Genomic DNA, 15053 nt, shown 5'->3' on the forward strand with positions numbered 1-15053 from the left:
GAAAAGACTGTGCACGAAAGGCCAGCACCAGCTCTGAGGGACACCTATGGGGCAGCCGTTGGGAAGGGGTCTCACCTGGTAACAGGCTCATCTCCAAACTTCATGAGCAGGCGGATAGCTGTAGGTGCTGTGTAGAACTTGGTCACCTTGTACTTGTCCACAATACTCCATAGGCGGCTCATGTCCGGGTATGTGGGAATCCCCTCAAACTGACCCCAGTAATGGCTGGTCATTTTGGGTCCTTCTCAATAGTCCCTCCATTCCCCTGCCATCCCCTCAGGCTCAGCATTTTGCCCTTTCTGACAAATCCATGGCTTCACTCCCTTACCAGACAAGCCAAGAGACCTTCCCAGTCAGGATATACAACCCCCTAAGAACTCCTCTTTCTCCAGGAAACAGGTCATTGTATAAGTTCCTCTGCCTCTAGACCAAGTGGCTTTGGGAGGTTGTCACCCAGGATCATCTTGTCCATCCCCTAAATAAACCAAGTAGCCCTGAGTCCCAGCACCCTGCTTACCAAAACACTGGTGGCACCGTTGGCCAGTGGCCCATAGGTGACATAGGAATGGCCAGTGATCCAGCCAATGTCTGCTGTGCACCAGAACACATCCTCCGCATGGAAGTCAAACACATACTTGAAGGTTGTGGCCACATAGAGCATGTAGCCCCCAACTGTGTGTACCACACCCTGGGGAGAAAACAGGGCCTCAGGTTGGGGACTTGGGCTCACCCCCACTGACTACCAAATAGGCTGGACAGAACTAGAGGAAAAGCCTTCTCAGGGATTCTGGTCCTGACAGCATCCCTCACAGCATCCATCTCTCTTCCACCCTCTTTGCATGTTCCCATCTCACACCCCACATGTATTTATAGTCAGTCCATCATTCACACCCACACCCTAAGATGGTATTTCTGAACCACCCACATTACTCTCACATACATGAACAGTTCTAGTACACTCACATCTAATAGTGTCTCTATTGTGTGTTTGTGCACACACACTCAATTATATGTTGACACAGTGTGAGTGGGAAAAAAAAAGATAATCTTCTTTGCTTACTCCATCAATACACCATCCCTAGGAAAGAGAGGCCCAAATTGTGTCTCTAAAGGTCCATTGAGGAATATGCAAAGCATGTGGAGAGAATAATTTATGGATGGGTGAGTGGATGGTAGAGTGACATATCTTTCAAGTCAACAGACGAGTCAGAGTTTTGTTTCCAGCTCCCACACTGTGCCCTGGGAGGTACTAGATGTTAATAGTGTGGCAAGTGGAAGGGACTGAACTCTAAGAGCTGTCGTCTAGAAGGCCAAGAGTGATCCCTGTGCCTACTCTGGGCCTCGACTTTACAGGCAGCTTTTCTTCAACCAAACCATGTGGGTATGGGCAGGGAACATAGATGCCAGCCACATGGATTGATCCTTTCCTCCTTTTCTGGGCACCATGAAAGCTTCCACCTGAATGTCTCACCCTGGGCCTTACCATCAGTGATTGAGGATTTATGTCAATTTGATTTAGAAAAGGTAACATGCCATTTCTTTTTTTTTTTAAGATTTATTATTTATTTATTTTACTTTCTGTCTGCATCGGGTCTTAGTTGCGACATGTGGGATCTTCATTGAGGCATGCAGGATCTTTCATTGTGGCACGTGGGCTTCTGTCTAGCTGTGGTGCATGAGTTCCAGAGCACGTGGGCTCTGTAGGTTGCAGCACGAGGGCTCTGGTTGCAGCACAAGGGTTCTAGCTGAGGCATGCAAGCTCAGTAGTTGTGGCATGCGGTCTTAGTTGCCCCGTGGCATGTGGGATCTTAGTTCGAACCCACGTACCCTGCATTGAAAGGCGAATTCTTTACCACTGGACCACCAGGGAAGTCCCTAACATGACATTTCTGAAACTCAGGGTTGTACAGTAAAATTCATGTCATTACATGCTTCCTCAGAAACTCACTTCTCACCCCTACACAGTGTATGTGTACACACACACACACACACACACACACACACACACACTTGCCTTGGGTTTGCCTGTGGAGCCACTAGTATATAGGATGAAGAGTGGGTCTTCAGCATCACACCACTCAGGCTCACACTCATCCCCTGCCTCTTGCATGAGCTCATGCCACCACATGTCAACCCCCTCATTCCAGGAGATCTGCAGGGGGAAGAAGACAGGAATAGGCAGGGAGGAACTGTGAACAGCTCAAGCTGGGTGTAAAAGACACCCCTACTTAGCACCTGGAGGGGCAGGGTGGGCCTGGCAGACGGGGGTCCTGGGAGGGAGGAAGGGCCCTGCAAGGGTGGAATTGGGCAGAGAGAATAGAAGTGGAACAGGAGGCTTCTTTGGTACTTCCAACACCCTGCTCCAGAGCTACTCTCACCCGGCCTCAGGCTAAGGAGGGCCCCTCAGCTGGTCCTTTCTCATTCTTCAATTCCTAGCTTAAATGTCACCTTCTTGGAAAGGCTTTCCCTGAACAGTATCTGATAGGTTCCCATCCCCACCCTCACCCCTGCTATTATTCTTTTTTTTTTTTTTTTTTTGGCCACGCAGTGCAGCTTATGGGATCTTAGTTCCCTGACCAGGGATCGAACCCCGGCCCTTAGCAGTGAAAGTGGGGAGTCTTAACCACTAGACCACCAGGGAATTCCCACCCCTGCTATTATTCTTGATCACAGCACCTTATTTCTTTCCCACACAGCACATATTTCCAGTTATTTTATTTAGCTGTTACTTTATTTTGCTTGATTACTGTCTCCCCAAGTAGATAGTAACCTCTATGAGTGCAGTGGCATGTCTGTCTTTCCCACCCCTCCCACCAAATCCCCAACACCTAGTAAAATGCCTAGAACTCAAAAGGCACTCAGTAAATTTTGTTGGATGAGTGAATACGCAAACACAAGCCTACATACACACGTATGTACTTATGGGACTACTGGCTCATCAGCAGGAATGTGGACACCACACAATTCAGAAATGCAGAATTAGTCAGAGCCACAGGTAAGGCGGGTACCTGGCCCCATTAGTTAGTAGCAAAAGAAGTCAACAGATCTTAGTCCAAGCATCTTTTTCTGCATGTCTATACATCATCCACATCTGGAGGTTCCTACCCCAACTCTGCTCCTGCCTTTACACCACTGGTACCAATGGGTTTCTCATAAAGACACTTGCTTGAGGTTCCATTCAGCAGGAAACCTTGTCTTAAGTTGGTGGAGAAGGACCAAGGTGAATTTCTCCCAGTAGAGGGATGTCCCCCTATACTGGCATGTGTTTGATAACTACTTCTGGATCTGTCATCCTGACATTTTTCTAAACTCTCTTTGAAACTGCTTTACTTTCCCAGTTATATCACCTGTTTGAAAAAAATGGTCTTCTACTCTTTCCTGAGTGAAGTGTGTTCCCTGAATTTGTCCAAAAGTTGCACTGGATTTAGATTCCCAGTTCTGCCACTTCCTAGCTGTATATGACCTTGGGTAAGCCACTCTACCTCAAGTCACTCATTTTTAAAATGAGGATAGTCATTCTTGCCCTAATAGTCACAGGATTTGGGGAACCTCAGAAGAGAACCGTATTACCTAGTAAACATGAAGCCTTGGATTGTCCTGGGGTGTAGGGAAGATTGATGAATGTCATGAAGGTGAGAAGTTATTTCAGTTCTGCTGAACTCCTCTGGGAGGTGAAATAAGAATGTGATGATGGGAACTACTGGGGGTTTGCTTCAGCTGTCACGAAACTCTTTCATATTCATTAGCTTCTTGTTCTATGGCCCTGGCTGGCAGGTAGACATGATAGTGTAAGAGAAACACCCTACTCCCATTATATGGTAATTTACTGTGTCCATATTTAAAAACCCCAAAGTTTTAGGCAACACATACCTTGATAAATTATAAAATTACAACTCCCCTCTCTCTGTACTATCTGCCCCTTACTCTGGAGAATTTGAAGCTTCTGGCACATAAGGATCACAACAATCACAAGTCCAGGCCAAGAGAGGCACCATTAAGAAGAAAAAGAAAGAAGAAAGAGAAGCTGCCCACAGCTAGGAAACACAAAAATACACCCTATTTTTTTTTTACTGGAATAGCCATATGGGTCTACACATACATTGTCACATGGATAATTTTGTTCCCACCAGATGATCTGCTTGAGATGAGGACATTAATGTATTTAAGCAGAAGTGCGTCAAGAATGCTTGGGCAGGGGCTTCCCTGGTGGCGCAATGGTTGAGAGTCCGCCTGCCGATGCAGGGGACGCGGGTTCGTGCCCCGGTCCGGAAGGATCCCACATGCCGCGGAGCGGCTGGGCCCGTGAGCCATGGCTGCTGAGTCTGCGTGTCCGGAGCCTGTGCTCCGCAACGGGAGAGCCACAACAGTGAGAAGCCCGCGTACCGCAAAAAAAAAAAAAAAGAAAAAAGAAAAAAAAAAAGAATGCTTGGGCAAATGGCGCTGGTCTACAGTGCTGGTGTGAGTTGTCATAGAAAAGGCACTAGGTACAAGTAAGGGCAAAGCGCAGTTACACTGTGGCAGTGAGGGGACTCTTGTAATCTTGTAAAACTGTTTCTTTTGTGGGTGTGGGTAAGAAGGGGTGGGGTGGGTACTTCAGGTGTGGAGCTGATAACCAGCACCAGGAAGCAGGGTGAGCTCAATTAGTGGCACATATGTTGGTTGTGAATTAGGTGTATACTTATGAGGGCCCAGTGCTTTGAATCAGGAAAAGGTTTGAATTTTCTGAAATAAGAATCGAGGAGTTGGCCTTTGTTATTGGACCAGAATAACCTTAGAGAGGGCAGCCGCCAGGTGTGAGAGAAAAATATGAGGAAGCTCATAGGTAACATGGTTGAGGAAGGTACCTGCCAACTGTACCAGGCTCTCCCTTGAAGATTGCTTAAGGATGAAGGGGTTTGGAGCTCTGCCAAGATTTCTGCAGCTTTGACTGCAGTCCTCAGACCTGGACTTTGTAAGCCAATTTTTATGGTCTTTGGTTTTTTGGTAACTGGCTATTTTCACCTTCAAGAAACAAAAATCCAGGAGCCTGTGACCTGAGGGTCTCTGGTATTAAGAATTATAAGAGTCTATTTCTTTTCTAGATTCCCTTTTAGAAATGCCAGCCTGGGCTTCCCTGGTGGCGCAGTGGTTGAGAGTCCGCCTGCCAATGCAGGGGACACGGGTTCGTGCCCCGGTCCGGGAAGATCCCACATGCCGCGGAGCGGCTGGGCCCGTGAGCCATGGCCGCTGAGCCTGCGCGTCCGGAGCCTGGGCTCTGCAATGGGAGAGGCCACAACAGTGAGAGGCCCGCGTACCGCAAAAAAAAAAAAAAAAAAAAAGAAATGCCAGCCTGTCTGCTATATTAGAAATGATAAAAGCTAACATTTATGGAGTAGTTACTATGTGCCAAACACCTTACCTACATTGACAAAACCCTATCAGGTAGCTACAGTTTTATCCTTATTTTAGAGGCGGGGACACTGAAGCAAGGGAGCCTAAGTAACTTGCCCAAGTTCCCACAATAGCAGGTGACAGAGCCAAGATTTGAACCCAAGTAGTCTGGCTCCAGAGCCTATACTCTAACCACTAAGTTTGTTTCCTTTTTCAAGAGAAAAGTCTTAGGTCCCTGCCTGAATTTTAAGATGAAAGCATTGTCTCCTGGGAATCAGACCTGTCTCCACCATGCTAATGAGAATAGAGAAAAGGGGGATTATATTTACCATTAGCCTAAGAGGTAGATCATAGCAGATTTAGAGTAAGACACCCTAGGAGGATGGTAAAACTCAGAGGAATAGTGGCTCTTATGTTTTGTTTTAGTAAGGGAGGTGGGTTCCTTTAAAGCATATACTCTCATCTCTCCATTACTGATAAGGGAATTGAAGCCCAGAGAGAAGAGGTGACTTATTCAAGGTCATACAGCTAAAACTTGGTCTCTGGACTCCAAGCCCAGTCTCTCCCCTATACTAATTGGCTTTGAGTTCCCACTTAGAGATCTCCCTTCTTAGAACCACCTACAATGTAACTTTTGTTCAATTTAGCATTTAATTATATCAGAGTTTATAAATCCCAAAGTAGTTTATAAATATATTTAGGAAGCTTCTCTGCTGCCCTATGTAAAACTTAGGTTTTCATTTGTAATACACATCTAACTGCCCAACTTGATGGTGAATTCCCAAGGTCGAGGTCTGTACCTCCTCTACCTGTTCCTCCTCCTGTCTCTCCTGGTTCTGCCTCAACTAAGTGCACAGTAAAAACTTTCTGACAAGTTTACTTGGTCCTCTCTCCCACAGTGGTCCTAAGCAGGAGGAGTGAAATGGAATGTCTGTTGCTACCTCTCTGAGATCCATGCTCTACGCCAACTCAGAGAGGTAGCAACAAGCATTTGGTTTCATGACCCTTCAGAGTGACTTAGATAGCAAAGGACCTAGAAGCAGAGAGAAGGGGGTTAGGTCTGGCAGCCACCTCAATGGGGCAAACAGGCAAAGAGCAGATGGACACACAAACAAGCATGTAGGGAAGCAGTGCCCAAGGCAGTGCAGAGGTGGATACCTGGGGCCAGATGCGCTTGGGTTTCTCTTTCAGCTTACCCTGTTAAGAGCCCATGGAAAGGGTGGTGAGCAGAGTCTGAGGATAGGGGAGTGGGAGGGAAGGGTCACTGTGCCCCAAACCTCTGGCTGCCTCTTTTCCCTCAGGCCCCTCTCTCACTGGTCCTCCCAGCCTCCATTTTCCTGATCCTCTACACAGCCCCTATACACTCAGAACCCCTAATGCGGACAGGGGTCTCCAATCTTCCTAGACTAGACTGAAGTCTCTCTAGCCCTAAGACCACTCGGAGCCCCTCAAGTCACAGAGTCTCAGGAACCCTCTGTCCTTCTGGACCCTGGAGCTTTCATCCTTCATGCCCCTTAGACCTGGAGGCCACCATTGGGCTTTTCCATCAGAAGCGTGTATCCAAAGCTAATGAGGGCCATATCTTGAGGGGCAGATCCTGGTCCTTCCATGGTGGGACCACACAGGTAGCCCACCCCAAACCACAGCCCAGCAATCAAGATGACTACAGATAGTCACCCAAGTCAGCCCATTTCTAACCCAAGCCCAAGCCCTGAACATCCCTTGTGCCTATTAGAATACCCCAACGAGCACAGGAGTCTTCCTCACAATCTCTCATGCTAAGTTCCCAAGGTACAAGGGGCTCCCTACCTACATCCAAGATCAAAGTCCCCCAGCTCCCAGTCAGCCCTGCCAGAGGAGCCATTCCTAGGATTGCTCCCAGATCCTCAGCATTATGATGAGGAAACAAAGAAGGACATCGGGAACTTCCTGGGCAGGAAGAGGGAGCCACTTTGAGCCCAGAGGAGGGCATAGAAGTACCAGACTCACCTGCACATCCGGGCATGGCCTCTTAATCGGGGGGGACTGGCTGGGAGAGTCACCTGTGCCCAGTTCTGCCCGCCCCAGGTGCTTGACCACAATGCAGCATCTCACTGGGAAACCCCTGGAGGAAAGAAAAGCCTGAAGTGGTGGGCTGGTTGGCTCCAAAGAGAATTTCGCAAGACCCACCCATGTCCATCTAGGGTAGGAGGGACAAAAGGGACCTGGCACTGGGGAAATGCCTAGTCAACTCAAAGCAGTAGCCAGCAGACCAAACACACTTACTTCTCCCGACACTTCTCCAGGGCCTCGTCAGCCAGCTCCTTCAGGTTCACAAGCTTTTCCCCCCTGTAGAAGGCATCTTTGGGGAGCAACAGACATTCCAAGCCTTAGGAAGGCACCACACTCCTAGCCCTTTATCCCTAGTGAGCACAATGTCCACAGTCCTCCTAGGTAGGCCTCTTGTCTCTGGCTCTTCCAGCTGATTTGAGCTGACAGAGGGTAGGCTGAGGTGGAACCAGGAGACGAAGGGTAGGCTGCCCCTACCCTTTATGCCGAGCAGTCCCAAATACCAACTAGCTGACTGAAGACCAAGACTTTGGGTGTGGGGGGTTTTGGAGAAGGGGTGAGAGAAGTAGTCACCTGTAGTGATGAGAAGGCTGCAGCTGGAATCCAGGATCCGTTCACAAAGAGACTCTGAAGAGAAGCCCGCAAACTGGGGAAGGGAAGAAAGACTGAAGGAGAGGGCGACCCAAGGGATCGAGTGAACAAGGAAAGGAGTCACTTATAAAACCTTCAGGGTCTCTAAGCCAAGGTCATAGAAGAAACTGGATAACTGATAAGGAAGCTATGACATTCTAAACTCCTTAGTCTGGTTCTTAAGACCCTCCATCATCCAGGCCCAACCTACTTCTCCTGAGCCCTATCCCCCACCAGGCCCCTTTTTCCAGCCCAAATTCCTACCACAATGGAGTGCAGAGCCCCAAGGCGGGCACACGCCAGCATGGCCACCACGAGCTCCGGTATCATGGGCATGTAGATGGCCACTCGGTCGCCCTTGCAAATGCCTGCAGGTAAAGGACACAGACCATGGACCATGGTGGACCCCACCTGCTGCTACGTGCTCCCTCTCATCCAGTTACCCACTGTCACACCCCCGCCCCCGCAGCTGACCTTTTCGGTTCCTCCGTTACCAGATTCCTTCTATTCCTTGTCTACTTCCCCCAAGTCCTCAGATACCCCAAGGCTGGGCTTTCCAGTCCTTTCCCCATATCCCCACACTCACCCTGTTTTCGGAGAACATTGCTGAAATGACACACTTGGACCAGAAGCTCACGGTATGTGATCTGGGTGGTCTCCTCTGGCTCATTGCCCTCCCTGAGATACATCAGAAAGAGCCAGTCATTAGGGAGTATGACCTCTTCCCCAAACAAAAAAATAGGAACAGTCATAAAATCCATTCAGTAACACCAAGGCCTGGGAATGTCCCATGAGGGTGAGCCATCTGCCACCACACCTTGAGCTGACTGGTCAGATACATTGACTTTACAAGGTGTACTTTATTCACAAGCTGTGTGTCACAGGAAAATTCACTGCCATCTCTGAACCTCATTTAATTTGATAAAATGGGATGATGGTTTTCTCTCTTCCATCCTAGGCATGTATTAAGGAGAACTTATATCATGGATGTGATTCTTCCTGAAAGTGATGTCAACACTGCACTGGTGTTACTCAAGTGGGGTCTCCAGATCACTTGTACCCAAGTCACCTAGGGAACTTGTTAAAATGTAGATTCCTGAGCCCAAACTTAGAATCACAATCACAACGTCCAAGAATCTGCTTCTTTACTACAAGCTGGTATAAATAATCAGTAGGTTATATATAAAATAGATAACTAATAAGGACCTACTGTATAGCACAGGGAACTCTACTCAGTACTCTGTAATGGCCTACATGGGAAAAGAATCTAAAAAAGAGTGGATATGTGTATATGTATAACAGATTCACTTTGCTGTACACCTGAAACTAACACAACATTGTAAATCAACTATACTCGAAAAAGAATTTAAAAAAAAAAGAATCAGTAGGTAATTCTGATGCACATTTAAAGTTAAGACTCACTACCCTCTATCAGCTGATTTCTACCTCCTCAGCCTTGCCTCCTACTCCTGTCTAGGCTTCAGCCTGGTTTCTTTCAGTCATTCTTTCATTTATTCATTTGCTTATTCAACTCCTATGTGCTATATATATGTATAGAAATAAGGCACTGATGAACAAGATAAGCAAGATCCCTGACAACATGGAGCTTATATTCCAATGATAGTGCAGGAAATACACAAGTAAAAAATATAACCAAGATAATTTCAGATTATGATAAGCATTATGAAGAATATAAAGAATGACATAATAATGACTGAGAAATAATTTTCAAAAAGACATCTTAAGGAACTTTCAGACTGTATGCAAAGATTTAACTATAAGAATATTCCCCTCAGTATTATTTTCAATTTTATGATTTTCAAATAAGTAATACATACAAATCGTACTGCATAAAAAGATATGTAATGAGAAGTGTCCCTCCCACCCCTAACCTCCAATCACCCTGCCTCCTGGCAACCATTGTAACTACTATGTTGTGTAACTTTCCAGAAATAGTCAGTATGCAGACAGGGCCACTCCTAGTAAGATGAAGGGTATAGGGCAACTGAACTAGTGAGGAGTAACCAAGAAATCTCTTTGGAAGAAGGCTACACCGTTAGCATCTTTCATAAGGTCCTTGGGATATCGTTGAAGATGGAAATTTTAAAAATGAATTTAAAAAACTGAATTTTAATCCTGTTCAGAAGAGAAATAAGTACTTCACAGTCCCCAACCAAGCATGGAATGGGGATGTGGGAAAAAGCTGCTTCAATGATAGGACAGGCCTATTAGACAAGCATATATACATGCATTTATGTTTATGTATTCTCTTTTTTTCTATACAAATGATGGCATACAATACACACTACTCTGTATCTTGTTTTTTATTAAATATAATACACATCCAATAAACTGCACAAATCTTAAGTATAGAGCTTGATCATCTCGCTTTATTTTGAAATTTAACAATATATCTTGACATTATTTTCCATTAAGACTTACAGTGCTATTTCATTTTCTTTGTCATCTGCATAATGTTCCACTGTTTATGTATGCCATAATTTATATTTAACAAATAAATATTTCAGTGAATATCTTTTTTAATATGTCATTTACTCACTTGAAAATATACCTGTAGGATGAATTAGTAGAACTGAAATCGTTGAGTCAAAGGATATGTACATTTCAAATATTCATAAATATTAGAGGATAGCTACTTTAAGTAAGATGGTGAGGGAAGGCCTCTCTCTTTTTTTTTTTTTTTTTTTTTTTTTGGCCTTACGCGGGCCTCTCACTGTCGTGGCCTCTCCTGTTGCGGAGCACAGGCTCCGGATGCGCAGGCTCAGCGGCCATGGCTCATGGGCCCAGCCGCTCCGCGGCATGTGGGATCTTCCCAGACAGGGGCACAAACCCGTGTCCCCTGCATCGGCAGGCGGACTCTCAACCACTGCGCCACCAGGGAAGCCCCCAAAGGCCTCTCTCTGGAGAGATGATATTTGAGCTAAGACCCAAGTAATGAAAAGTGGGCAACTATGTAAGGTCTTGGGAAGAGGATCCTGGGCAAAGAGAACATCAAAATTTGGAAAGGCACTGAGGTGGTAAAGAGCTTGGCCTATTCAAAGAACAGAAAGGAAGCCAGTATGGCTGGAGCATAGTGAGCAAGAAGCGGGGTAAGAATCAGAGGTAGGCAGCAGCCCGATCACATAGGGCCTTGTAGGCATGGTAAGAAGTCTGAATTTTATTCTAAGTAGGTTCCGCCTGGCTTCCCTTATACACAAAGTCCCACGTCCACACTCTTAATCATGCCATTGCCCCTGCTCAGAATGCCTTCCCACCTCCTTCAGGCTCCAGCACCACGTAGCCCCCCCATAAAGGTCATTTTTTTCCCTCTTCCTTACTACCCAGGGTACTTATGAAGGAGGTAACTGAAACTCAGAGAGATGTAGTAACTTGGTCCAGGTCACACAATAATAGGTGGCAGAGCCAAGAATAGATCCTCAGGTCTTCTGATTTCAAGTCAGGACTCTTTCTCCTCATGCTGTGAAGGACAGCGACTAGCAGGGAAGCTAGGCCTTTGGAGATTTCACAGAAGATTATCAGCTTCTTTCCAGTTCCTGGCTAGATGAGTTAGTTACTATCCTCTCCTTGGCTTAGCCCTCCTAGGGCTGAGAGGAGACAAGCACAGAGAGCTATCTAAAGTGGGAAGGAACGGGGAGAGAGGAAGCTGGCAAATGGCCCTGAAGGCCAGATGCGAAAAAGCCATTTCCAAAACTGGCTCACTGACGAGTGGCACACCAGCACATCTCTAGTTACAGCTAAATGCCAACATATACAACACACCCATGCAAACCAGCTGACCTGTATGCATTCACATACATAAAATCATATATACTAATATAAAAACACTGTAGGGCTTCCCTGGTGGCGCAGTGGTTGAGAGTCTGCCTGCCGATGCAGGGGACACAGGTTCGTGCCCTGGTCCGGGAAGATCCCACATGCCGCAGAGCGGCTGGGCCCGTGAGCCATGGCCGCTGAGCCTGCACGTCCAGAGCCTGTGCTCCGCAACAACGGGAGAGGCCACAACAGTGAGAGGCGCGCATACCGCAAAAAAAAAAAGAAAAAAGAAAAAAAACACTGTAGAAATACAAGCTGCTCATTTGCACACATAGGCACAAATAGCATAAGCATATGGACCTTGGCAAGTGTATGTATGTACCGCACATTTATATACCCACGTATGTGGGTATATAAAGCTTGCCCCACCAGAAACTCTCTATCACATTATTCTGTTTCATTTTCTTCATGGAACTTTCTATTACTTGAAATTATCTCATGTATTTTATTCACTTGTATATTATCTGCATCTTTCACTGGAATATAAACTCCATGAAAACAAAAACCTTGTCTGTTTTGTTCATTGCTACATCCCTAGCACTTAGAATAGAGCCTGGTACATAGAAGGTGCCCAGGAATATATAAGCACAAACCTATACAAGAACAGCTTACTTGAGCCCACTTCCAGTTACACACACAGAGTGTACATCCCTCTCCCTGGCCCTGGGCTTAAGTTATACATTATTGATATAGGCACCTTACTCCTTCCAGTGTCTTCTTTCTCTGACATACACACCCAGCTAGAGCCCCTGGCTGGTTGGGAGAGGGGAGGGGACAAAGTACTAGTCTCAGCCCTCTAGGATGTTAACAGATTTTTGCTTTGTGACCACCTAGAGGCGTGGAATAGGAAGGGTGGGAGGGAGACGCAAGAGGGAGGGGATATGGGGATATATGTATACATATAGCTGATTCACTTTGTTATACAGCAGAAACTAACACAACATTGTAAAGCAATGATACTCCAATAAAGATGTTAAAAAAATAAAAGAACATCCAATTTAGTCTCCTAACTCCAAAGAAATCCAAAGAGTCCATTTGCTGTGCTCAAGGTCACATTGTACAATAGTTTGTGGCAGATCAGGGACCAGGACTCAGGGTCCAGGCCTCTTTTTTCTACACTAGGAGCTGCAAACTCAAAAATCAATAGGGGGGGGCTTCCCTGGTGGTGCAGTGGTTGAGAGTCTGCCGGCCAATGCAAGGGACATGGGTTCGAGTCCTGGTCTGGGAAGATCCCACATGCCGCAGAGCAACTAGTCCCGTGAGCCACAACTACTGAGCCTGCGCGTCTGGAGCCTGTGCTCCGCAACAAGAGAGGCTGCGATAGTGAAAGGCCCGTGCACCGTGATGAAGAGTGGCCCCCACTTGCCGCAACTAGAGAAAGCCCTCGCACAGAAACGAAGACCCCAAACGAAGACCCTAGTCTAAATAAATAAATTAATTAAAAAAAAAGATAGAATTAATATCTAAAATTTCTTGAAAAAAAAAAAATCAATAGGGTTCAGGGGCTTCCCTGGTGGGGCAGTGGTTAAGAATCCGCCTGCCAATGCAGGGAACATGGGTTTGAGCCCTGGTCCAGGAAGATCCCACATGCCACGGAGTAACTAAGCCTGTGCGCCACAACTACTGAGCCTGCGTTCTAGAGCCCGTGAGCCACAACTACTGAGCCCATGTGCCACAACTACTGAAGCCCGCACACCTAGAGCCCGTGCTCCACAACGAGAAGCCACTGCGATGAGAAGCCTGCGCACCGCATCGAAGAGTAGCCCCCGCTCGCCGCAGCTAGAGAAAGCCTGCGTGCAGCAACGAAGACCCAATGCAGCCAAAAATAAATAGATAAATTAATTTAATTAATTAAAAAAAAAGAAAGTGAAAAGACAACCCACAGAATGGGAGAAATATTTGGAAAAAAAAAAGAACGAAATTTCGCCATTTGTGATAACGTGGATGGACCTAGAGGGTATTATGCTAAATGAAGTAAGTCAAACAGAGAAAGACAAATACCATATGATTTCACTTATATGTGGACTCTAAAAACAAAATAAACAAACATAATGAAACAGAAACAGATTCATAGATACAGAGAAAAAACTAAAGGCTGCTGGGGGGTGCTGGGCAGGGGGGAAGGATGGGTGAAACAGGCAAAGGAGCTTAAGAGGTACAAACTTCCAGTTATAAAATAAAAAAGTCTTGGGGATGTAATGTACAGCATAGGGAATATAGTCAATAATACTATAACTTTGTATGGTGACAGATGGTAGCTAGACTTATTGTGGTGATCATTTTTGTAATGTATAAAACTATCGAATCACTATGTTATACACCTGAAACCAATATAATATTGTAAGTAAATTATACTTCAATTAAAAAAAGCCTAGGTGAAATATGTGTCAAGTGTAGAAAATTATATGTTTGGAATGTTTCATAATTTTAAAATTTGAATCATAAGTAAATAAAACCTTTTAATATATCCAAAAAAGAAAATAGCAGCATATGTACAATGACACTTAGTTTTGGGGGGCCAATAGGGAGAGGCAGGGACTGGAAAACTGGAGAATACATGCTCTGGCAAGAAGAGGCATCTAGTACTTAAACTTAGTGTCTATTAACTTTGCCCTCTGGGAATAAGGTCTCAATGTTGCCAATTTTTTCAGTTTTTCAAAGAGGCCTGAAACCTGTTTCTAAATTTTTAAGTGTTGACAATTAATTTTTTTAAAATTAATTTTTATTGGAGTATAGTTGCTTTACAATGTTGTGTTAGTTTCTTCAGTACAGCAAAGTGAATCAGTTATACATATACATATATCCCCTCTTTTTTCGATTTCCTTCCCATTTAGGTCACCATAGAGCACTGAGTAGAGTTCCCTGTGCTATACAGCAGGTCCTCATTAGTTATCCATTTTATGACAATTAATTTTTAAAAGTTTTAAACACTGTGGTCAAACAAAACTATTAATGAGAGATTTAGCTGATGGGCTACAGATTGGGAACACTTGCGGTAGACCCAACTACTTCCCTCTCACCTGGAGGCCATATGGTATGGAACAACTCAAAGTATATAATCTTCTCATATTTTTCTTCCAGGAAAACTTCTGCAACTACCTTACCCTTATACTCTCCAAATTTTACTGTAGTCCACTACTGATTCAAAATATATGTAGAATTAGACTACT

The 15053-nt window shown here is 45.4% G+C and overlaps 1 protein-coding gene across 4 annotated transcripts in view; it reads right to left on the reverse strand.

Annotated features, from left to right (window-relative positions):
- The window catches only part of ACSS2 (acyl-CoA synthetase short chain family member 2), a 47779-nt gene that overhangs the window by 5609 nt on the left and 27117 nt on the right, over positions 1–15053 (reverse strand). For 2 of the 4 annotated variants that reach the window (XM_027078500.1, XM_027078502.1), the window contains exons 3-11: positions 8636–8727; positions 8314–8417; positions 7993–8065; positions 7636–7711; positions 7360–7474; positions 6529–6567; positions 2015–2152; positions 518–688; positions 76–209 (exon numbers count right to left, since the gene is read on the reverse strand). In XM_027078500.1, coding sequence (XP_026934301.1) covers positions 76–209; positions 518–688; positions 2015–2152; positions 6529–6567; positions 7360–7474; positions 7636–7711; positions 7993–8065; positions 8314–8417; positions 8636–8727 — 942 coding nt within the window. The remainder of the gene's footprint in view (positions 1–75; positions 210–517; positions 689–2014; positions 2153–6528; positions 6568–7359; positions 7475–7635; positions 7712–7992; positions 8066–8313; positions 8418–8635; positions 8728–15053) is intronic. The other 2 variants (XM_027078501.1, XM_027078503.1) reach the window with 2 other exon arrangements.

This window comes from Aethalodelphis obliquidens, unplaced genomic scaffold, assembly GCF_003676395.1.
Source record: "Aethalodelphis obliquidens isolate GAN/ISIS:26980383/991018 unplaced genomic scaffold, ASM367639v1 scaffold42, whole genome shotgun sequence".
NCBI classification, from domain to species: domain Eukaryota; kingdom Metazoa; phylum Chordata; class Mammalia; order Artiodactyla; family Delphinidae; genus Aethalodelphis; species Aethalodelphis obliquidens.